Genomic DNA, 26,401 nt, shown 5'->3' with positions numbered 1-26,401 from the left:
GCCCCCCGATTGTGTAAGAATAACCATTTCATCGCTATCGCAATCGTCAAGAAATTCTGCCCTTTGATTGGTTGATTCGCTGTTTACATTTTTTCATTGCAAATCAAAGGGCAGAATTTGTTGACGATTGCGATAGTCATGAAATGGTCATTCTTACAGAATTGGGGGGCTATTCTTGGAGCAACTTCATTTTCGCCATTTTGGCGCTGATAGCATCAGTGACCATCAAGCACGCGTAATCGAAACTAATGTTTAGTGATGAGACACAATTTTATGTATCCCACCTTGTTTAATACTTATTATTAATATTTTTCCACCACTTTCTAATTTGCCATTTATAATTTGGGTAAGTAGTTGATTACCTAATACAAATTGGGATCAATAAATTCCCACAAATACTTACCGAGTTCAAAGCACTAAATGACAACAAAATGGTACGACCAATTGGTAGGCATGTATCAAGGGATTGTACAAGGAAGTGAACGGGGAATCGAAGTGGGGCTCAGTGGCGCACGCGTGGGTCGCTACATCGCGGGTGACAAAACGCCTGCTCCCGGGTTCAGTACAACAACGGTTTAGGTTAAATTGTTGAGATAAGGCTCCGAACAATATCGAAATTTGTAATATAACCTATTTGGATTTGAAAATCAATGTTCAATAGTATACCTAAGTCAGTATACCAGGTCGTCAGGCTTACCTACTTGCTCATGTGACCAGGGAAATATAGGTGCAGTACGTGGCAGAAAGTAATGTACATCGGCCTTCAGAATGACATTTCGTTTTTGTAGAGTGTTGTCTCTGTCACTCTTACCTATATGACGTTTTGTCAGTCTCAACGACAGAGACAATGCTCTACAAATCGACCTTTAAATCTCCTTTTAAAGGTAGATGTTACATTTCTTTCTGCCGCCTACTGTAGATACCTATAGTGGCGCGCCCCTTCGAAGGCTCTCGCATAACACTATATATCTTGACAGAGAGATTTTTTATTTATTTATTCGTACCAAAAATTAGTAACAATAAAATGAAAAAGGCTCAGAAGTGGACACTGGATAGGGAACCATTTAAGTTTCTCTATGAGGTATCTCTACCAGTGACCCTTGGCAGTGGGAGAGGTCGCAAAGGAAGAAGAATAAATAGGTCAATATTTTATTAACTGTCTATCTATCTATAGTTTATGGTACAATATTGTGTGTCCACATTATCGGTCAAATGCATAGAAGGGTTCCGTAGCATCGTGTTTTTAACACTTTTAAATTTTTTTTAATTTTCATAGTGGTTATTTTGAATGCTAACATTTGTTGTTATAACAGCAATATAAATTCACATTCAGTGAAAATTTCAACTCTCTACCTGTTACGGTTCACGAGATACAGCCCGCTGACAGACAGACGGACGGACGGACGGACAGCGGACGCTTAGTAATAGGGTCAGGTTGGCACCCTTCGGATATGGAACCCTAAAAAGAATAGATCCTTCCGCTTACATCCAAAGCGGAGTGGTTCTGTAAAACTGCCAATCACCATATTTCCTCATGTTGCTCCCAAACTAAGCAATTAAGAGCATTAAGCAATCGTTTGAATGACATCAAAGCAGAACTACCGTGTTACGTTATAATCTGGGCTAAGCCTCGGTCGGACTGACAGTCGAGTAAAAGCAGCTTCCGTCGATCAGCCGATCGAAATGTTCGATCAAATAAATGATTTCGATGCCCGTAGTATTGACTACCTAATCAATTAACATAACATTGCTACTACTCTGCTTTTAGATCGGCTTAAAAAAAGACGAGATTCGGACTCGAGAGAAAGACTGCACCAAAGATTGGTTAAAACTTAAACAAATAAAACATCGATAGATATATTATTATGTAAAAATATAAAAATATAGCCGGAGCAGACGAGGGACTATTGTACGGGAGGAAAAATATGGGTCACTACTAGAGAGTAGTAGGTAGGTATATAAGTTATATTAGTTAGTCTTACGCGTCATTTTTTGTTTTTTGTCTCAAACTTCATGTCAAAAGTATGATTTTAGTACTTATTGTAAAGTAGAACCGTACTTTTGATGTGACAGTTGACCCCTAGAGTTAAAATGGCGCGTGAAGAGTCATTTTTTACGGACTATACTTTCTTACTTATTAATAATTATTATTATGATATTTTTCTCTTATTTTAAATTTTGATGCAGATCAATTTTTCATACAGCATTTTTGTATATTCTGTTTTACTATATTTAATACTTTAAAATTTAAAATTTCGTGAGTTAATATAAACTATAAACGATCAGGATATGCCTTTGCCTGACGAATGCCATCGGCCATCGCACTTGGTAAGTTTTTACTAGCACTCTTACAGTTTGTTGTGCTAATTTAATATGCGTAGAACTGGTTCGCCAAATATGAGGGTCGACGCACACATTTGTATGTATCGCCCGATCGCGGTAGATCAGTCGCGTAATTGACGCAATCCGATATTTATCCGAGATGCGATATCACACGCTGACTTGATAGCCCTTACCGCGACAATATTCACGTGAAATGCTTAATGAGCCGCGTATTTACATAATTGCTTTTATTTGTTTAAGTAATCATGCATATTGTAACAGCCTTTGATTAATTGCACTATAAAAGAACGCAATGGAGTAATTACATTTACATTAAACGGTCAGTTTGAGTTACGGCTTTATTATTATTGAATAAATACATAAAAATCATTTTAAATAAACTCTAGCGGTTACGGTGTGGCACAAAAACAATAAAATAATACAATATTCGCATTTCATGTACGAATAATAAGTTGCGATTTAATACTCGTAGTAAATTTTTAAATAGTTTAATTTTATTAAAAAATGGATTTATAAATAAAATTACAAATATAACCGGATCGTGGAGACTACGGGAATATCGTTATTTATTTATACTCCACTATAAAATCAGCCTTCTATTGAATCGGATAGAAAAGCGGTTGTACTCAAACAATCATTGTCACCACAGCGACAGACAGCTAATAAAATAAATATTGCTAATACAATGTATTGGAGCCCAATCATTGCCACATAAAAAGGTACGTACGTATAAAGTGATCACATTGTTCGGGCGTGTTAAAGACCGGTTGGATGGCGAGTAACGAGCATTTCGTATACAATAGACCTTTTAGCGTCATCTCGACGTACGTCAATCGCTAGTCGCCCCACTGAGCGCAAGTGAGCGACGGCCTTTATTATCCCCGAGCGATACAGTGTATGCCGTATTATGGCCACTATGCCGTAATTATTATAATTTTAACAATTGATTCTCCTTTAGTGAAATTGCATCAATAATTTTCATCCAATGACTGTTTTACTATACTCATATTTATTTAGCAATTTTCAATGATGAGGCTGTATTATGTGTAGAATAATAATGTGCTTAAAATAATTAGGTTTTACTATATTCCATGAAATATGAAAATTATGTCTTGTTTTTGTCGCTTAGATCATTTTATAACGGTGCTAAAAATAAGAGAAAAGATCGATAAAACGTTTATAAAATTAATCGTATACGCGAGTCCGACATCTAGGATAACAAAAAACAAGCCGAGTCGGTTGGATTCGTATGAAAATAAAACACATCCACGGGACTGACGTGCGTCCGGCGTCACTTAGCAGCGCTGGAATGATGTGACAGGCTTTGCCGAACCGAATTCCTTTTTCAAATTTAAAATTAAAAATAAAACAAAACGACGACTCTCTGAATCTGTTCCATTGTGTTCACGTTTTGATAAAATTTAAATAGCCCGCTTTTTTGATGGCCAGAATCTTGGATTCGGCGTTTAAATACATACGGTTTCGCGGTTTAGCGCCATGTTTTTTCCATTTTCTGTGCATTCTGAAGCGTCGAATGTGCGGCAATGCGGTAGATTTTGTGCGATTAAATCCCGGAGTGCGATAGGAATGAGTTGTTAGTGTTAACGATTTCGAGCGCTCTTAGTTTCGTATTTTATCTTCAGTTTCGCACTTGGGTTTTAAGTGGCTGTTTGTATTTGAGTAGTGGCTTTATCAGCTTTGATAGACCGGTTTCAATGTGTAAAGATTATTATTCACACGCCGATCAATCTTTCAAAACAGCGATATATTTTACGAACGGGTCTTTTTCTGCTAAGACTATAGGGCTTATTCCAGATATTTAGAGTGGCAATATGAATGTATTTATACAGGCAGGGCGGCCTCCGCCTAACAATGCTACGCTTGTCGCAGCCACGCCGCAGGGCTGGCTCAACAAGTCCATAACAATATCGGAGCATTGCCGCCGACCTATTCAACATAAAGCCTGAAAATAAAGCGATCGCATGATCCTCTATAAATTTTTATGGCAAAAGCTAGTGCTGTAGGGTTAGTATGAGACCAATATCTCGCCAACGTAAACCGTATTCGAGCGACCAAATACTTTAACGTTAGAGTAAAATGGACCTAAAACTCCTTGATATGAAGTCATTCATTCAGTACCTACCATTGAGTTTTATTTTGCAAGATGTCCGCTTGGAGTGCTGGCTGAGATTATGAACAAACTTGTGCTTCAAAACAAGTCGATTAAGGTCCATTTTACTTTGACGTTAAAATGTTTTAACGCTCGAATTTTATCAACGTTGGCAAAATGTACAGTCTTGTACTAACCCTATCAGTAGATATGTAAAATTTTCGTGCCGTTGCCAGATTATTATAGTCTATAGGACTATAGGAGATGGTAAATTATATTTGAATTGCATTATATATTTTACAGCTGAAATACAGCTATGTTTTTCTATCTTTATTCGATAGCAAGCGTATAAGTAAGCCCTTGACTGCGATCTTATTTGGGTAGTTACCATTAGTGATGATGCTAAGATGGTAACGGGCTAACCCGTTGTATTAAACTGATACTCCTGATTGGTTCCTGGCATCGTTTTGGAATGCCTAATTGCTTGGTCAAAATTACCCAGCCAGCGCTAAACCAATTTAGCAATTATTAATTTTCAAATCGTTACTTTCGGGAATAGAATCCGGAACATGCCACTTATAAGGCACAGCGCTCACCACTGTGTCAGAGAAGCCGTATAGAATCTGGGACTTGCCACTTATAAGGCACAGCGCTCACCACTGTGTCAGAGAAGCCGTATAGAATCCGGGACATGCGACTTATAAGGCACAGTGCTCACCACTGTGTCAGAGAAGCCGTAGGTATATTATACAGATCTTCGTCCACGTGGATTAAGGTTTTTATAAATGTGGCAACTCTGATTTTCCAGAATAAACTAGCCTATATCTATCTCCGGGATGCGAGCTATCTCTGTATCAAGTTTCGTTGAAATCGGTTAAATGGATGGACCGTGGAAAGCTGGCAGCCAGACAGAAAGACAGACAGACGCACTTTCGCATTTATGATATCAAGTATGGATTAGTATAGACTAGTAGGTATGAATTAATATAGTCTAGTATGGATTAGTGTAGAATATTTTCAAGTTTTTGTTTAATCAATGTATCAATCCGCAAATTGCTAATACGCGTGGCTGCCATTTTAGTGACGTCAGCACTAGACTGAAGTTTCGAGCTGATGGTATATTTTTATTTCGGCTGACGTCAAAATGACGTCAATTCTATATTAACATATATAACGACATGGTTCCAGCGCAATGGGACTTATCATGGATTAGATTATTTTCAAGTTTTTGTTTGAATGGTTGTACAACCCTAGCCGCAGGGCCGTGAATCAGGGCTGACACAGCCGCCGGTGGTCCGCACGTCAGCAGCGCGTGCGCGGCTCTGTTCAACCCTTTGATTTACATAAACATTCAAGATATAGCCTACCACTCAGATAAATCTTGTATTAAAATATGAAAATTTTGCGAATAAAAATTTCACAAGAAATATGAAATATGCTCATGCCATAAATACTTAATACTTCCAAGTGCCTTATATACAAAATGCAGTACCTATGGCTATAAGGTACATTTAAATCTGTTTCCCTAGGGATACTAAATAAGTATTATAGGTACCTACGAGTATATGTAGCACTTGCCTATCTGTAGTTGCCCCCTAAACCTTATTTTGTGTCCATTAAAGCACTATAAAGTGGTTATACTCTTAGAAGTGCTATACAGTCAATAGGTACCTACTTCAAGATACAAGAAAGTAATAGTTTTATTATGTAACAATTAAAATTGTAAGCATTTAGTTTGGAGAAGCTCCAACCAAAACCAGAGCCACCAGCTCTGGTTTTGGTTAACATATTGTAGTTACACCGATCGTAACTCTGTTGCGACTTGTGTTAACTTTAAGAGATGCATTAGAATGAACTATGCTTTGACTGACTGACTGACTGATCTATCAATGTACAACTTAAATTACTGGACGAACCAGGCTGAAATTTGGCATGCAGATAGCTAAGGATTATGAAGTAGACATTTGCTAAGGATTTTTGAAAATTTGTGTAGTCCAAGCGGACGAAGTCGGAGACGAAGCATAAGCTAGTTATTTATATGCGCCGAGTTGATTCCCTATCAAAAATGTTCATAACGCAAAATATGAATAAGTAATACATTATTATACCTACATTTTATTACACTCTGAAAACAATAGTTTGTATATTTCGACTCGCGAAGCCGGCGGCGGGCGTTCATTGCGATGCAGTCAGTTTTGCTCATTTTGCGGCGATCCATTGTGTTTACTGCTTTTACCATTGTTCGGGGCCCTTATAAATTGGGTCGCGCTGTTTTACAGCATTGACAGGTATATTTCAGTGGTCGATTTCGGTCGATAATTAATCCGTATTGTTAAATGTGGGGCCACCCTTGCACTCTGTGATCGTCCCGTCGGGTTTTGCTCGTAATTTAGGGTTTAGGCAATGGTGCTGTGACTTTAAGTATCAATTCAAGCATTGCAAGAGTTGACACTTTTTCGCTAGCCCTTGTTGTATAAATACTCTACAATATTGAGCAATGTTTTTGTGCATTGCAGGAGTTGACTCTTTTTCGTCGTTTTGTCGAATTTTGCTCTTAATTTAGAGTTTTGCTTAAAGTTCTTTGACTTTTAATATGTCTGTGAAACCCACTGAAAAAGATTTTATTGAAATAAAATACGTCACCTATAAAACGCGTAGACGCACTTGTATGTTACATGACTTGTGAAATTAATTAGAAATATTGTTTCTTGTATTGTTAACTAATTCATTCAACTCGTTAATTTAAAAACATTATTCCTGTACCTAACTTAGTTGTTGAACATCCTCGTAAACGTTTTTCTACAGCCCGGTAGTCTTTGAAAAGCATGAGGGCATGCAATTGCCCAACACCCCATCTTTTACACTTAATTAAAAGCAAAAAAGGCATAAGTAATAATTTTCACATTAATAGAGTTGAGCAGTTCATGTTAAGCTTGTTTCTCACTCAGAAACATGCTGTCAAGCAAGCTTTACATAGAAAACAAACACTATGTGATCCGCCCGTATTTGCTTGGCTGAAATTTGATATAACCTACCTATGGTTACTTAAGTTTTCTAATGGTGAATAAAATTATTAAAACCAATAAAGTAGTTTCAGAATTTATCGATTACAAACCAACTCCAAACTTTTCTTTTTTATAATATTAGTATAGAAGAATAAATAAAAACGTACCACGTTGCATGCAAACATGCGACCTTCCATGAATTACCTAACTGAAAAAATTCGAGCACCTACTCATCGTTTCTAGCACTGTAAGATATAGGTACCTACCAACCATGAGGACCCACCCCATGCAGATGAATGCTCGAATAGCAAACTCTATATTGGTAGAGCATTTATTATTGCACGATGTTCAATATTTGAATTTGCTTGAACGAACTTATCAACTTCGAGCATATACGAACGTGGAAACCCAGCATAGATATAAGGTAAGTACATTAATCAAGTATCTACAAAAAGTGGTTAGTGTGCGAAAAAACTACGCTTGCACACATTGAATGTCATTTCACGGACACTTAGGTAGGGCTGACACGCCAGAAAATTAATTAATAGTAAAAAACAAACGACTGACTTTGAAAGCTCGAAAAGTCCTATTCTATTATATTTATCGTACTTAATGTCATGATAGATTTTAGTACTAACTAGCTGATGCCCGCAACTTCGTACGCGTGGATTTAGATTTTTAAAAATCCCATGGGAACTTTTTGATTTCCCGGGATAAAAAGTAGCCTATGTCACTCTCCAGCGGGGTGATTCTCTAACTCAGTGTCTAACACTGAACGATAGCCATAGAGCTCATTTTTTAATCCGTTGAAGGTTTTCTACGAAAACACATTTTACTACCACCCAGTGAAGCAGCAATATAGAACCAACCAACCTCGGTGGCTATCATTCTGTGTTAGACACTGAGTTAGCGAATCACCTAGCTGGTCTTCAACTCTACACATTCAAAAAATCACGTTGATTCGTTCCTCTGTTGCGACGTGATTGAAGGACAAACCAACAAACCAATAAACCAACAAACAAACACACTTTCACATTTATAATATGGGTACTAATACCAATTTTGTTTGATTAAACTCTACTTATAAAATAAGATAAGCATGATTAAGATTATTTATTTTGCAATTGGCTAGATTATTTGATAATTTTTAAATTTTTCTACGTTAATAACTTAATTAATTACCTATTATTAATTTTGAAAACTTGTATGCACCCTTTCTGTGTAGGTATCTATGCACCGTGTCGCCATCTCCCGTAGATGAGGTGTCGACAAAAGGGATTATCAAAAATATTTTTGTGTAGGGTCTTGATCATTATCATGAACTACCTAAGTAGCTGATGGCCACCACAACATCCGCGTGAATTCAGATTTTTAAAAATACCGTGTTAACTTTATGATTTTCCGGGATAAAACCAACAAACAAACCAATAAACAAACACACTTTCGCATATTTTATGATGTAAAAGAGTTATACCTATCTACCTATTAACTCGTTACATATAAAATTAAATACATTACAGTTAACTAATTATGCAATGTAGTCTTAAACCCATCTCTTTTTAACTTTTTGTTGTAGAATAAATAAATAAATAAAATATTCAACACACAGGCACAGGCTGAATAAATAATTCGTAGTTAGTAGGTAGGTATGTGCTTTCGGCTTATGGCTTAAAAAATAAATTGAAGATCACATTACACGTTCAAATTTTTCGTCTTAATAACGGGACGTACGAGTTTTAAGAGCGAGCCAAGTCACCTCGTAGGTCAAATATTTTCAACATACACTCCGCCAGTAGACAGTAGTCAGACACACGTCACTTAGCTGACGGCTCATTCCTTGGACGTTTGATTGGTGCGCCTTTAATCATTCCAGTGTGACGGCTACCCGCGTCGAAACCGAACTAATGAGTAACTTGCTTAGGCCATTTACGGAATGAAATCCAGCTATTTTGTCTACCTACTTGTTAAAATAAAAAGAGATCTTTTGTACTACTTACTTACAACATTTTTTAGAGTAGGATTTTAAGTGTCGTAGGGTTTAATGGTTTCATGAATTGTGACAATATTCCTCATACTTAGCATTGATTACCATTTCAATACTATTGATTTATTAAAAAGTCTACTGTTTATTGATTATACTTATTGCACTGATAGTGAAGATCTTCACCAAAAAGTGGGTACACTATTTAATTTTTTTAAGAATTAGGTATCGAAATCAGTGCAGACTGATTGACGCGGTTGACAGTGCGGATTGACACACGTCAATCCGCACTTGACGAGCGGCCAAAGTTGACTATGGCTGACATCCTTCTCATTCCGAGAGGAGACCTGTGGTCAGTAGTGGGCCAGCGATGAGTTGTGTGACAGAGAATGGATTAAAAAGCTATGCGCAAGCTACTACGTTTTAGATACACGAATATGCCTACCTACCACCAGATAAGATTAGACCATAGAACATCAAACTTACCAATAATAGAAACAAGCTCCATACATAAATTTGAATATATCTACGTAAAATTACGATACTCCTTTTTATTTACAGCATATGGTAGAGTCATTTAAGTACATTTAATAACAATCATTACATAATTTTTTACGTTGTGAATTAATGTGAATGGATCATAAGTGCCGTACTTTTTATTTAGGCACACGTTGAAAAGAAAGCGTAAAAACAAAAAAAAAACTTGATTAACAACTAGAAAGTGTAGTAGTGACTTCCACTCTACTTAACTAATTTGTCGTATGAATAAAACATTTTTATGAAATAAAATTAATTTTACCTTCATAAAAAACTTTAACTTTCGATTAAGTAATTCTCGAGTAGGTAATTGAATAACTTGGCAGCTCGAAATGAAGGTGAAATTATTCTGTAATCTCTTCGTAATTTTTCAATGCGCTTTTTTCGCTCGTCAAGTTTTACAAAATTGTTATATTTACACATCATCCTTACCTACCATATTAATTTCAGTATAACGAAATTAAAAAGTTCTAATTTAAATGAAGTCTGAAAAGTCATTAGCAATCTGTATAAGTCACAGAGTACCCAGTCAGTTATTTCTCGTAAAACGTAAAAAGCAGGCTTGTGGTTATTAAAGTTAGTATATAAAAAATGAGCATATAAAATTATGAAATGTGTTTTACTCTTGTGTTATCCACTATCAGGCAACAGCTGCCGATTGACATGACAGAAGAGAGACAATGCCCAATGCTATTCGGGTCCTGATATTTAGGTTATTTCCATATTTGTAACTACTACAACTGCAATAGCGTAGTGATTAGAACACCCGCCGCCTAATCAGAGGTCGAGGGTTCGATCCTTAGCACGCACCTCTAACTTTTCGGAGTTATGTGCGTTTTAAGTAATTAAAAATCATTTGCTTTAACAGTGAAGCAAAATATCGTGAGTGAGGAAACCTGCATGCCTGAGAGTAATCCATAATGTTCTCAAAGGTGTACGAAGTCTACCAATTCACAGTTGACCATCGTGGTAGACTATGGCCAAAACCCTTCTCAGTCTGAGAGGAGACCCGTGACCCGTATTTCAGCAGCTGATGATGTTAATAATGAACCATGTGGTAGGTACGAGAGCCAAAAGAAAAATGTTTTTTCAAAAGCCCATAGCTTTTTATGAGCATCGAAAAGAGATGCTTCCTCGAAAGCGTCTCTTAACTCACACGCGACGTATTTTGGCAATTAATTTGCGAGAGCGAGAGTTCCGTGTGATGAACCCGTCGCACCCTTCGCGGAGCTTATCAATTCTCGTTAAAAACTGATCCAATTACGGGACGCGACTTGCAAGCGTCAATAAGTTACCGAAAGGTCCGAGGGGCCGGTTAACTCTCCCGCACGGCGCACACCCATTGTAATAACGCATGCGCTCTCAATATTAAAATTTAACAAGGTATTAATTAAAAAAAACTAAAGCGAAAATATCTTTAAATTTTCTCAGGGCGCGCATGGATGGGGCTTGTTTTATTTTTAATTCATTTTATTCGGCGCTTCGCCGGACGGTGTCCCGCCCACCGGTGATTTAAAATTTTGATTTATCGACGAACGCGGGAGAGGCCAGCGCGCGTGCGCCTCGCTTCGCGGTAATTATAAATATGACGCGGTGCTAAACTGTGCGAATTGACCCTGCGACCCGCGCGGGCAGTGTGAACGAGGCTCGCACTACGCCCTCCGATTCGTAAATCAGCGCGTATTGAATGAGAACTTATTGGACTAAACTATTGAGATATTCATATCTGTAGAATTAAATCATTAAGTAGTTTTTTTAAGATGCCCGGATTCCGAATGAGTGAACGTGAATTTTCTTTAATATGTATGTTAGGTACCTGGACCTACTAGGAGACCGGTGCCCTGAATGTAGGTAAGTTTTCGACAGATAGATTTTCCATATTGACATAAATGTGCAGATATATAGAAGACCAGTGGACATCCGGTGTCTTGTCTTTTAACTTTAAAACCTAAAACTTACACAAGAGCCTGTGTTTATAATATATACCGGGTATTCGGTAACGCTGGCCATACACGATCAAGTTTATCGGTCAAGTTTGCAGCGGACTTGAAGCGGGCGCTCAGTAAACTTGACGTTGTATGGCTATCAGTGTGTATGATGTCATGCACACATACGAGTTACGACGGTATGGCTATTAAGTAGTTGGCTGGACCCGCTTCAAGTATGCTGCAAACTTGACGGTAAACTTGATCGTGTATCTATGTCCAGCGCAAAACATTACAATCCTGTTGGGAGGTTGATCTACCGTACAACCTCTTATTTATTTATTTAACGCCTCTTAACGAGATCGTGACGTTTTACCGAACATCCGCTATAGTAAGTAAGTACCTACCTACATACCTATCTAGTACTACTTTGGTATGAATGAATATGGACCGTATCTAAATAGGTATGTGAGTGAGTGAGTTGCTAAAAACATTAAATGCAACGTAGGTAGATACCTAGTACCTACCTATCTTTCTATAGGTATATAAAAATGAATCGCGAAATGTGTTGCTGATCGCAAATCTCGAGAACAGCTAAACCGATTTCGCTAATTCTTTTTTTTATAATATTCCTTGAAGTAGGTACAGATCGCGCGGCGAGAGTTTGGCTTTGACCTTCGGGTGGAGGGGATTACTGCGCATGGGTACTGTCACGCACACAATACTTTTCCTTTTTTATGTACCAGGTTGGATATTTGAGTGGGTCAAAATTCATGTACAGTGGTAATAATGCTAGAAAATAATACGAAATAGATAAACTTCTTCATTTATTAAAACTATTGATAGTTATTTTACTTATATAAAATGTTTATTTCCTTTTAAAGTTTACAGAGACAGCGATGAAAATTCTAAATAATTGTTTTTTAATAAAATTATTTATTCCAAGATACATGTAAAATTGGTACATACAAACAAAAGAAAACTTAAAATAATTATTAAATACAAAAGTTAACATTAAAAAAAAGTCTTAGCAGCAGTGCTATTCAGATTCTTATATAATAAACAATTAACGAAAATAGCAATTCACTTGTGAACGTGATTGTACAAACAGAGGCAGGGAACGACTGGAGCAGTGGAGCGCCAATCAGAGCACCGCGTGCGCCTACACACCCGCCCCGCACCCCACTAATTGCCCGTTGATACCCAATTTCTGATTTCTGCGCAATAACGGTCAAAGCCAAACTCTCGCCGCGCGTACTGTACGAGGATGGTTCTTACGGAGAGAATAATTTAAAGTATTAAAAAAATATTAAAGAATCGACTGTTAGGCGGTCCTAAGTTCGCCGGGTCAGCTATAGTTGATAATATAATTGTTACAATTTAATTAAGCGTTTTACTATTCTACATACATACTTAGGTACAAATTAAATTACTTTTATCATACACGAATTAAATTCGTAATAAATTAGAATATACATACACTCTCGTCCAATTTGGATGCAAATGTGTAAAATCGTGGAGGCTAGACGGGGCAGCTGTCGTATTTACGACTTCCTCGCTTTCCTACGGGACTCGAGCCCGCTCGTTCCACCTGTTTAGTTTTATTAATTCACCATTCTTCTGTAATTTAACTGTAGCATTTTATACACCTTGAGTTCCTGTCCCTTTGAGGTGCGATGAGTGCCTAGGCATCTGAAAGAAAGAAGGGAAAACGTTTATTTTTGAAAGTTCTATCACACCTTACCAGTTACTACGGGTTTGGTTATCCCGGCGCCTCTAATACTTGAATATTAAAGCCAAAGACCTCAAGCAGAAGAAGCGCTGGAATAAAACTATCACACTGATTGTGCTTGATACATTCAAGCACAATCAGTGTGACAAAGCTTTGTCAAAGCATAATCTGCGAGAAAGCGTTGTAATTCTGTTTGCCATGATGGAACTATGTGGTATTAAGAGAAGTATAGCCTTAGCGCACTCCAAGGCACTTTCAATACGTGAGGGACTTATAGTTGTGACAACGCATATCAATTGATTGCGATTGTTAAGCACCGTTGATTCAAGTCGGTAACTGGATGGGTGACCAACTTTGAAGGTTTGAATTTGGTCTTTTCGCTTCCTCCGTGCCTCAGAGAGCACGTTAAGCCATCAGTCCTGGTTATTATGACTAATATCTCATAGTACCTAACTGTAAATTAACGTATGAGTCGAAATCTCGTTCTCTTAGTCGAGTTGTATACGGAAGGATCTGGGATCCCACTGTATTATTATCTCAAGAGTAGGTACTCCTACAAGGGGTCACTACTGTATCACTATAGGGAAAGAAGATCTACCTGCCCTGCTATGTAAGAAACGGTTATGTCAATTAATTCAAATAATGAATCGAAACCGACATGTTTTTACTAATTCAGAAATAATGAAATTATTACATCATTATCAACGGTCTAGAAACCTACATTATAAATAAAACATGAACCATTTAATCATAAAATGAGTTCCTAAGCACTATAAAAAGTGTAATGGCAAACTTTATAATCGTGGGGCCATAAATATCACTTGAAGACAGCTATAAGTAATCTATTATGTCGTTGCAGTAAATCACAAACAGTAACCTTCAGGCATTCTAATAAAACTTACAAATTCCGAATGTTTTTTGGTCCTATTGCACTGTGAACCACAGTGTACACACGAGCTTTGGGAGTAACCTACTTGATGTCTTTTAAATGTAGTCCCAGATACGACCGTCCGAAATGTAAGGTCAAATTTCCAGTTGATTGGGGAAAAACCTCAATAACACAAATAAAGCCTCAATAGCTTTCCGTACCGTTAAGTTTGCGTAATAATTATCACCACTATATCTTACAAATCCAACATCATCATCATCATCATGATCAACCCATCGCCGGCTCACTACAGAGCACGGGTCTCCTCTCAGAGTGAGAAGGGTTTTGGCCATAGTCTACCACGCTGGCCATGTGCGGATTGGTAGACTTCACACACCTTTGAGAACATTATGGAGAACTCTCAGGCATGCAGGTTTCCTCACGATGGTGTCCTTCACCGTTAAAGCAAGTGATATTTTATTTACTTAAAAACGCATATAACTCCGAAAAGTTAGAGATGCGTGCCCGGGATCGAACCCCCGACCTCCGATCAGAAGGCGGACGTCCTAACCACTAGGCTATCACAGCTAACATCTGACTATCAAGAAGAGTAATTTATTACCTATTTGAATAAACCATTTGACTTTGACTTTGACTTTACCAAATCGAAGCCAGCTACTTTATGGCTGTCGCGTTCGGCACTATTGCGTCACTGCGATATTTTTATATTAATTTTAAACTGTAGGGATGCACTGTGGTAAATAAGTATGTATTAAATGAAATAAAAACAATTACCTGCCTATTATGTCACTAGCTGATGCCCGCGACTTCGCCTACGTGGAATTAGGTTTTTTAAAACCACGTGGGAACTCTTTGATTTTCCGGGGTAAAAAGAAGCCTATGTCACTCTCCAGGTCTTTATCTATACCTACCCATGCAAAAAATCACGTCAATCCGTTGCACCGTTGCGACGTTATTGAAGGACAAACCAACAAACTCGCAAACAAACATACTTTCGCATTTATAATAAATTGATTAAGATACCTAACCAATGCAGGCAAACTATTATTCCCGATAACAACAGAGATTAAATTCCTGTATACGGTACATGTATGTTTTGACGGTTGTCTCTCGTTGGATATGAAACACAGTGTATCTCGCGGCCTCGCCTTGTATCTAATTTGAAAACGGCCGCACTGTCCTTTGCCATTCAATGCAAATTCACACGTTGCGAGAAGCGATCCGACGCTGAATTACCAACGTTTAGTCGCCTCTGGATATTATTTTGAATTCGTTGGTAATGTTGGCGCAGTTAATCTTTTGAATCACACATGCTTAATATTATTAAGTAGGTACATAGGTTACAAAAACGGTGTAGGTATTCCCGTTGTTAAGCCCCAAGGGGTTTGGAATTTCATAATTTGTAATTTCTGGTCTAGTCTGGTGGAAGGCTTCGGCCGTGTCTAGTTACCACCCTACCAGCAAAGCCTTGCCGCCAAGCGATTTAGCGTTCCGGCAAACCAAAGGGGCCTTGGGTTTAATAAATACTGCCATACCCCTTCCAGGTTAGCCCGCTTTCATCTTAGACTGCATCATCACTTACCACCAGGTGAGATTGAAGTCAAGGGCTAACTTGTATCTGAATAAAAAAAAAACAATTGCCGGTACTTTCGCGGTATCGGGGGGTGCTTTGAATCGGCACTAAAATAGCTATCATTTTCTATGGCACATCTAATCTAGCGTACACCTACTATTTTTACATTTAGCTTCTACATGGCAACAATAAGTATTATCTTTAATTAAATAAAATAAACTACTTAATGCTACATGCAAGATAAGGATTGTGCAACCATCGGTAAATAATAGAGTCGCTGTAACTCGTTATCAATCGAGATTATCAATTGATAAAACCGAAAATTAGTGTTATCACTTCCACTGTTATGTTCCATCGAAGGTAACTTAGTATCTAATAATGTTTTAGATATTATTTTTGGTTCTTGAATTTGATATTATTATGATAACTGTAAAATATAATAAAATGAACTATAGGTAGATATCTACCTATATTAATATAATATGTCTTTTAGCTTCTGCTAAAACTGCTGACTGCAAACTTTTACAAAGAGACTACTAAAAACGTTCATAATTACATCTTTATATTTAAGAGTATTTTTTTCGTATAATATATAGTGTGTTTAATAACTAAGATAAAAGCTGTGCCAGTTAGTTAGGACGTCCGCCTTCTAATCAGAGGTCAGCGGTTCGATCCCGGGCACGCAACTCTAACTTTTCAGAGTTATGTGCGTTTTAAGTAATTAAATATCACTTGCTTTAAAGGTAAAGGAAAACATCGTGAGGAAACCTGAGAGTTCTCCATAATGTTCTCAAAGGTGTGTGAAATCTGCCAATCCGCACTTGGCCAGCGTGGTAGAGGTCATAATCCTTCTCATTCGTTCTTAGAGGAGACCCGTGCTCTGTAGTGAGCCGGTCATGGGTTGATTATGATGAACTAACATTTATCTAAAAATTTATCGCTGTAAAAATATATGAAATAAAAAAAATCGTATTAGTAAAATATGCAGTTATTCAATAAAATAATTATTTTATTGAATAACTTAGTATTTTATTCATTGATGCAAATATTACTATATTATATACAGCAAGATAACATAAACATGTACCTACTTATAACAAATGCTTTTTTAATTCTATTTCTGGATTATTTCCTTTACTTGTGCTATAAGACCTACTTACCTGCCTTTCATGATTCTAGGTCAACAGGAAGTACCCTAGGTTTCTTGACAGACAGACAGACAACGGAGTGGACAGGTTCCTTTTTTCCTTTTGAGGTACGGAACCCTAAAAATAAAGCATGACTACTGTCCTTGCCTTGTACACTAGTCAGGTCGAGGACATTTTGCGGGACATTGGCACGGTCTAATTATGCATATCTCTATGCATAAAAATATGAATAGAAAAAATAATAATCACAAAGTTAGCGCTAGGCCTTCGTATCTGTGACGAGACCTTATTTACATTACAGTGGCGCCATCCATCAACGTCTGACTGAACTAATTACAGTGCATTCCCATGTTTTTTTACTATACTTAATAAGCACTGCAAACTGTATTATTATAATGATGATTCTACAATCTATATACCATGCTCGTGATAGAATTTGGTTGGCGATTGAATTTTATTTCATTCAATTATTATTATTTATTTTTCTGTGTTAGTATCTAATTTATTGAATTTGCTTTGTTATCATAAAAAAATATAATGTGAAATTAATGAATGCGTGTGATTTTTATTCAATATATTATTTTGTCTGGTTGGCTTCGGCCGTGGCTTACCACCTTACCGGCAAAGCCGTATGGCAGGACAGTTGTTTGGACCTATCTTGTTTTATGTTATGAGTAAGTATATAGTTATATCCGTTTTAGTACATTACAAAAAGCTTCGACTTTGAAAGAGTATTTTTTTAAATCTAACCTATTTTTGTTTTAAAAAATACACAACATTCTAGAGAGAGAGCCAACGCGTGCCAGACCTTTGTTATTTTATAAAAGCTAAAAGTTTCTCTACGTATTTGTAATGATAAGTCCAGCTGCTCGATAGTGACTATTTATTTTTATTCTACCTGCATGCACTTTTTATGTACTTAGTAATACGCATACAACATCTTTCCCCTAAAACAAACAAATTAAGAAACAATGGTATAAACTAAATCTAAAATACTAAAAATTAATAGAACTCCGCATATAGGTAATACTTAACTCTAATTAAACATACTTAGACTAAACATTATTTTCTATTAAAAAATGATGCTAGTTGTTTACGAGCCTTACGCGCTGCCGCTCGACCTTGACCTTTATCCGACCCACTAGGCGAGGCACTAGCCGACCGAAGACGAATCTCGTGGTCACTACCTTCACTGGACCCGTCAATGCCACCGGCATATTCCTCTGCATCCCCGTGCAGGCTGGCACGGTCTGCATCATGGTCACTATCCCCCTTCTCATCGAAAGAAGCAGGAGGTGACTGACTAGCCGTCGGACAAAGTTCCGCCCGAATGAGGTGACGCCGGTTGCGTCTATATTTTCTGCCAGACCCATCGACAACAAAATATGATCGCGGCTGTGGCGTGGCAGCCTGTACCGTCATGCGACGCCGTTCAGTTTTACCATCCGCCATTATTACCTGTTCGCCTGGACTTAATTCCGGTAAATCCCACCGCTGTCACCATGTAATGATAAGTCCAGCTGCTCGATAGTGACTATTTATTTTTATTCTACCTGCATGCACTTTTTATGTACTTAGTAATACGCATACAACAGTATTGTCCCCAACACAGGGAGGAACGATCTATAAAAATCTATCTATAAAGTTTGGATCATGGTGGCTTTGTGAGATAACAGGTAATAATGGTGTTACTTTGACTTTGACTTTGACTTTGGTGTAAAAAATCTTACGTACGTAAAATTATAAAGTCCAATTTTTATAATTTCTTCGGAATAGTAGGTACACAGAGAATTTAACCTATTATAGGTGATGATATGTGTTTTATTAGAAATTATGTCATGCATTGCCAGATACTTAGTATCGTGGCAACCCCCTGCCAGACACTCTTAAACTTTAACAATTTATTAAACTGTACCTAAGGGTGTCTATGTTTATAATCTGTTATCTCCCAAAACCACCATGATCCAAACTTTATAGTCACTGATTGTTCCTCCCTGTGTTGGGGTCAATAGGAGAGAAACTTTCAGCTTTTATAAAATAACGAAGGTCTGGCACGCGCTGGCTCTTAGTCCATTCAATTGTACATACCTAGGTACTGAAAGATTTTTATGCTGCATGACGCGGCGTGACGCGGGCGTCGATTACGACGTATACGATGTAATCTCGCAGAACGCACGGCGGCGGCTTGATGTGTCAATCCGATGCGATTCGTATCGGGCCCGTATTCCGACCGCTCCTATTGGGCAACCGACTGCCTTTGTTAACGTAACGGATTCATAAAAATTCGGTCTATGCTGGCTGTTGTGCTGTATCTATCTTGTTCGGCTGTCACTTTTTATTGATACGCCGTATTGAGCAATTAGTTTATAAATTAATAATGTCAGCTGTGATAGCCTAGTGGTTAGGACGTTCGCCTTCTAATTGGAGGTCGGGGGTTCGATCCTGGGCACGCACCTCTAACTTTTCGGAGTTTGCGTTTTAGTTAATTAAATATCACTTGCTTTACCGGTGAAGGAAAACATTGCGAGGAAACCTGCATGCCTGAGAGTTCTCCATGTTCTGCATGTTCTCAAAGGTGTGTGAAGTCTACCAATCCGCACATGGCCAGCGTGGTAGACTATGGCCAAAACCCTTCTCAGTCTGAGAGGAGACCCGTTCTCTGTAGTGAGCCGGCGATGGGTTGATCATGATTGATGAATGTCAGCTCTATACCTTAGTAGCTCTAATCTAAGGTAAAGGTAACGGTACTGAAGGCGGTAAGGCTTCGGGTTCAATATTGATATAAACCATATCCCGGTTTCTGTTGTGGAAGTGAGCGTTGATAACAAAGGTTTCAACAACAAAATAATCAAAGATAAATCTTTATAGGATTACAAATTTTGCACGCATTTTAACTATGCAAATTTTATTTACTTAAAGTTCGTTATTACACTTTTCCATCACTTCGTTTTCCACCCTAACCTTGCGCTGTATTATATTTCAAGAGCCCTCTTTATGACGTAAAAACTAAAACCTACACGAAACCTCCCGATACCTACAGATCACACACGCAAAACAACCTTGTATTATTATAAACTGAAACTAACTCAGTGTGGGTGAACACGATGAAAATCTTTATTTTCACGCTCTATCTCTCTTTATCTAATCGCCCCGGTCTGATAAGGACGGAACGCCGGAAAAACTGGTGCGGGGCGAGGGGTAAAGGCTACATCGATTCCGCGCTTTCACTGCTAGGGGCCATGTAAACCTTTAAAAATAGTGCTCTTGCCATGCGATTGTCATCTCTAAATTTATTTATGTAGGAGGGAAATTTCAGTAGTGAGAGCTCTTCGGTAAATGGATTGCCTCCCTCTTGGGGGTTCTCATAGTGGGATCTAGATGACGTAGATATGCTGATAGGCGGCTATGTGTGCGATGTGGCTGAACGGAGTTTGTCTATGTGTAGTCTATAGTCGAGCTGGTCTGTGTTTTACGAAGTTATACGGGTGTTGCGAAGGGACGCTTCCGACGGGTTAAATTCTGCCCGTGTTTGCAAATATATGAGGGGCTGTAGGTAACCATCCCTTTTTGTAATATAATTTTATGTTTAAGCGTAGATAGGTGGATAGATTAGGGAAGACGGAGGCTGTGATTTGATTTGATTAGGAGGTGTTTGCCGAGGGTCGGGGAGATAAGGCTGATTGGATCGCTAGAGGGAGGGCAGGCCCTTATAGAAATATGTTTTTAATGTGGGTAGCTTATTGAATTATCTCAGTTGAAGCGAGCTGGAGTGTAACTAATCCGTTTGCTGTTTGTTGGTTAATGATTAAAACGAGTGCTTGTTCATTGGCTTAATTGAATTATTTACATTGAATTTGATATGGGTAAACTTTGTGTTTTCTCAGTATGTTTAAGGCAATATTAATGTTTTGGAAATGTTATTAGGTATAGAATCAGTGGAACGAAAGTAAGTGAAATGTATTTTCTCTATCTAAGGTAGATACCTATTTAAGAAATTAATGTTATAAAGAATAGATAGATGGTCACGCAAGAGCTTATTCAATTAAATTAAATCTTAATAAATGAACATTAAAGTTAGAACTTAGAAATCGTGCGTGATTTTCAGATCAGATATTTTCAAGATTCTGCCAGCGTTTCTTCTTTCTTCCTGGATTTATTTTCCAAACTTAGATGTAGCTGTCCGTTGTTCATGATGTGTGTTGTTTTCAATTACACACCTACTCGTAAACTAGGAAATAAGAGTACCTACCTACTATTACAGATAAAATCCCTTAGATTGACCACTTCTAAGGGACAGCATTATGTTCTATTATAATCGGTATATTCAGTCCAAAGTTGTCAACAATGGGACCGTTTTTGTTCACGTCACAACACAAAGGAGCTCTGATTTTGTCATCGCGTCCTTTGAGTTTACACTACACTGAAAATTAGAGTGCCACAACAATATGTACTGGATTTGGTCTAAGTACGAGTATTTTGTATGAAGCTTTTTTATTTTTGGCGGCATACTGTTTTCTGTTTGATAGTTATTTTTTGGGAGCCTGCGCGATATTGATCGCTGAGGAATGCTGTTGACAGTGAAATGGGTTTAACAATTAATAAAACTCTTTGGACTCTTTGATCTTCGGGACAAGTGTCCGCATGCCTTGGATTTTTATTCTTCGTCCTCGGGAATTTAAGGTTTTCTACTTTTAATTAAGTAAGTACCTATAGTGTCTCTTTCTGATGTCTCTTTGGGGTTCAAGAGCTGTGTTGTATATACAAATTAAATAACATTAAAATTATTTCCAATATTATTGATGGCTAGCTACCAGTAGCTACCTATATACTGAGTAAAAACGAAGCCTTTGTGACAAATCAAAAGTTAACTTTAACTATAGACTAAATTATTATCTACCTATTTGTTAATTGTTGAAATGTTATTGAAGCAATTTTGAATGGTGGTGGTGGAAATGGTGTCGATGACCTTTTCCTTTCAATTAAAATCACGAAAAAGCACCACTAGTCAACTAAGACGTTTCTTACTTAACTTTTCCTAAAATTTTGGATCAAATAAAAAAAAACCGGCCAACTGCGACTCAGGCTCGCGCCTACCTGCCAAATTTCATGATTCTAAGTCAACGGGACGTACCCTGTAGGTTTCTTATCAGACCGACAGACAGACAGACAGACCGACAGACAGACCGACAAACAAACAGACAGACTACAAAGTGATCCTATAAAGGTTCCGTTTTTCCTTTTAAGGTACGGAACCCTAAAAAAACATTTAGTTTTTAATGGAGCCCAATGTTTTATTGTTCCGACCGAAGAAGAAACGTGATTTCATAGTGTTTTTCAGCCATGTTGTTCAGGTATCGAAAGTAATATCGGTCATAAAATTACGAGTAAACAGCCGTTTTCCATGGAAATAAAAGCGCCCCCACGATCGGTTGACTTTTATAATCGGCTTAGGAGCTACCCCTCGGTTCAGACGGCACTCTCCCTTGGGAGCCGCGTGATGCAGCGGGTGTTATGGCTTGATGAGAAAACCTTATCTACAGATTATAAAATCGGTTTCGCGTAATTGAGTCATAAAAGCTAAAGTTAATTTTTGGCTCGGTTTATGAACGGATTCCACTCACTGTGTAGATTTTTAATTTTTAGCGTCTATAAGCAAAGCGGTGATCCTAATCTACTATATTTGTATTACGTATAAGTAAATCCTAAAGTGTGTCTGTCTGTCTGCCAGCTTTTCACGGTCCATCTGTTTTACCGATTTTGAGAAAATTTGGTAGGTAAGTACCGAGAAAATCGTAGATCTGACAAATGACAAACGATAGGTAAGTAGGTACTGAGTAACTTACCTATCGACAGATTACAGATAGATTGCATATTATTATTTATTTTAATACAGTAAAATCTAGCTATGCTATAAATGTTCAAGGACAAAATTACTTATTTCTTTGACAGGGCTACAGATTGAACTCGACTTAGTCATTTTTTAATAGGAAGAAAATGATTTGGTTGTTGGCTCGGCTAATATGGCGAGCTCTAATCTTCTGGCACAAAGGAGATGCCATGACGAGGCGAATATCGACGCAAGCCATTTAATATTTAGGTATTCCAATATGAATTTGTACCGACGCGACGTGTACAACAGGTATAACCAGTATTGATTTAAAAATTGTTACTTCATGTTAGACGCTATTGTTTTTGTCTGAGATAAACACGCTTAGTGCATCGGCTTTGGCTGACACAAATACGTATGTATGTACCTACTCGTTTAGATATCTTTTATCTGATCACGAGATCATGATTATTGTAATACAGCCGTTTTATGCGTTATGAGAACATTTGCCGCGCGTTTTGTGCCACATTTTTATTAACGTTTCGGTAATGTGTTTGACTTTCGAGCTCGTCAGGGAGTTACGATACAGTTTACAATATTAAGTCGGACAATACGGGCGGCGCGCGGTGCGGTCACGATAATCTTGGTAGTATTCGTTTCTAGTTACCGAGAATCGATCCGACCGAATAGTTTGTTCGTAATATTTTACGACCTCAATACTTTTTGTTCGATAAATGACATGACAAATTAATGGATTTATTATGAGTCGGATTGCGCGGCTCGTTTTATTTTCGTGTCGGTTTAGGACGAATGCATTTTTAATTGAGTGAGGCACTTTTGTGGACTGTATAAAACGGCCACCGCATGCCGTGGATATTTTTTGTTTGATTGACGTGTAGTAATGGGCAGGTGCGTAAGAGGGCCTTCCGATAGCTACCCGCATTTTGATTCCATGTTCAAATGTTCACTTTTTGTCGGCCGAGTCGCAAAATAGCTTTTGTCGTGTGATTGTTTTTAACTTTAATGGGACTGTAAATTTGCAAGTGACGTTTAACATGTGCTTTTTAATCAGCGATTCATAACACGGGCTTCCTATTTTTAACCGACTTCAAAAAAAGGAGGAGGTTCTCAATTCATCGGAATCTTTTTATTTATTTTATTTTTTTATTTTTTATGTATGTTCCCCGATTACGCGAAGACGCCTGGACCGATTTTGAAAATTCTTTTTTTGTTTGAAAGGGTATACTTCAAAGTTGGTCCCATTTAAATTTGGTGAAGATCTGATGAACATCTTCGAAGATAGATACTGGAACTCCTCAACGGATAAGAGTAAATTGCTCGCGATCAGTGTAATAGCTTACTAAACAGTAGATTTTTAACCAGTCCTAGCATAATTCCTAGCAGAATTCCACCGGCACCAAAAAGTATTATTATGGAACTATATTAACTCTTGTATACATAATATATTCGGTAATAAATTAAATTATTTTTCAATTTTTAGTGTTTGTGTATCGAAGTCGGTTTTTATTTTTTTTGTAAAAAAATTTTATGGTCACATAAATTACAGACAGCGAACAATACCTATCCCAGTTCTAAGTAGATGATATTGGCAAAGCGGCAGTTGGTTTGCACCTGAACCTGAAACTAATAGTACTCATAAATCATAGGATGAATGGAAGAAACATCTAGACGTAGGTAATTTATATTTAGTAGGTTGGATATAAAACCGGATACTTGTGTGCGTGTGTGTCTGTCACAGAGCAAAGTTAAGGATGGTCATTAGTGTTTAAAAAAAAGAATATTAGCCATGTTAATCATGTCATGTCATGATTAACATGGCTAATATTCTTTTTTCCCCTTTCCCCTCCAACTAAGCGTAAGCGTAGCTTCTGCGCGATTGCGGGACAATGACAGCTACAATGTCACGATTGCAATAACCTCTGATTGGTTAACGCTCGCTCACTAAGTATTGGCTACAATGCTTTGTTGCAACAAGAATCGAACAAATTCAGCCAATCAGAACAATTGAGTTTGTAATAATGATTGATGCAGGTTTTATGAAATCGACCTACTTGTGTTAGGAGTAGATACGACAATAGTGCAACGGGTGAGGTTTGAACGGGTGGGATATTCTAATGACCAGTGATAATAATATCTACGTTTTTCTTGTTTCCAGTCGCTACAAAGTGCAGCGCGGCGGGCGGGCACGTCGTGTGCGAACTGCAAGACCACAACGACGACGCTGTGGAGGCGCAACCAGAACGGCGAACCCGTGTGCAACGCGTGTGGACTCTACTACAAACTACATAATGTGAGTACAACCACAGAATACCTTTAATACACAAGACGATAAAACAGAGTAAAAATACTATGTTATTACCTACAAAGGTTCGACGAAACGATCTAGAGTAGACAGCGCAATTGTGCGGTAAGGGGGCGACCCGAGACGCATTAATTCCTGGACATATATTAAAGAGTCGTCGTGGTTGTCCTTTACCACGAGATCAAAGGACTCTTATACTGTGACGATAAATGGCGACACAATAAAGTGCAATTCAGCTCGCACTGCGCTGTGGCCAAAAATTTAAAAAGCACCTCTCTTTCTATGATGTAAATTCTTATAAGGGAGATAGCAGACTACATAATGTGAGTACAATCATAGAATACTCAATAGTACCTTAAAGGTACAGAAGGTTCACTCCGTAAAGACGTTTACCTACATAAGTAGGGACTCTTATCACGACTCAATAAAGAACAATTCAGATCGCACAGCGCTGTGGCCAAAAAAATAATATAGGCCCCTCTTTCTATCGCGTAAATTCTCACATTGAAAAGTTAACTCGTCAGTCTAAATATATAAAAGGAAAAGGTGACTGACTGCCTGACTGACTGATCTATCAACACATAGCTTAAACTACTAGATGGATCGGGCTAAAATTTAACATGCAGATAGCTATCATGACGTAGGCATCATAAGAGGGTAAAATAGGGGTTAGAAATTTGTGTAGCCACGCCGACGAAATCGCGAGCATAAGCTAGTAAATAAATAAAAAAACATTCAAAAGTACTTAAAAATGCTAAATTCAAATCGAGTCCCTAGCTCCCTAGGGCGAGTAAGTCCCACTGCTGGATGAGTTGACTGTATTTGGGTTTACTTACTTGGGGTCCCGCCGCACCCCCGCGGGGATTGGGGAGTAATGTGTCATAACACCCATACAATTGTGTCAAGTTAAAACGATTGACTTCCATGACAATGCTAATATACGAAGCTACGATTTATTGGTTTTCGACATTTCTAAGATATTCTGCCTGTAGTAGACATGTAGAAATG

General features: G+C 37.9%; 1 protein-coding gene across 4 annotated transcripts in view; it reads left to right on the top strand.

Annotated features, from left to right (window-relative positions):
* Positions 1-26,401, top strand: part of LOC117982359 (GATA-binding factor C-like) — a 152,914-nt gene that overhangs the window by 91,643 nt on the left and 34,870 nt on the right. For all 4 annotated transcript variants that reach the window (XM_069498948.1, XM_069498947.1, XM_069498946.1 and 1 more), the window contains one exon: positions 25,247-25,381. In XM_069498948.1, the coding sequence (XP_069355049.1) occupies positions 25,247-25,381 (135 nt within the window). The remainder of the gene's footprint in view (positions 1-25,246; positions 25,382-26,401) is intronic.

The sequence above is a fragment of the Maniola hyperantus genome, chromosome 5 (genome assembly GCF_902806685.2).
Source record: "Maniola hyperantus chromosome 5, iAphHyp1.2, whole genome shotgun sequence".
Classification (NCBI taxonomy): domain Eukaryota; kingdom Metazoa; phylum Arthropoda; class Insecta; order Lepidoptera; family Nymphalidae; genus Maniola; species Maniola hyperantus.
The sequence above is the reverse complement of the archived record's forward strand: the minus strand, read 5'-3'. Positions and strand labels throughout refer to the sequence as shown.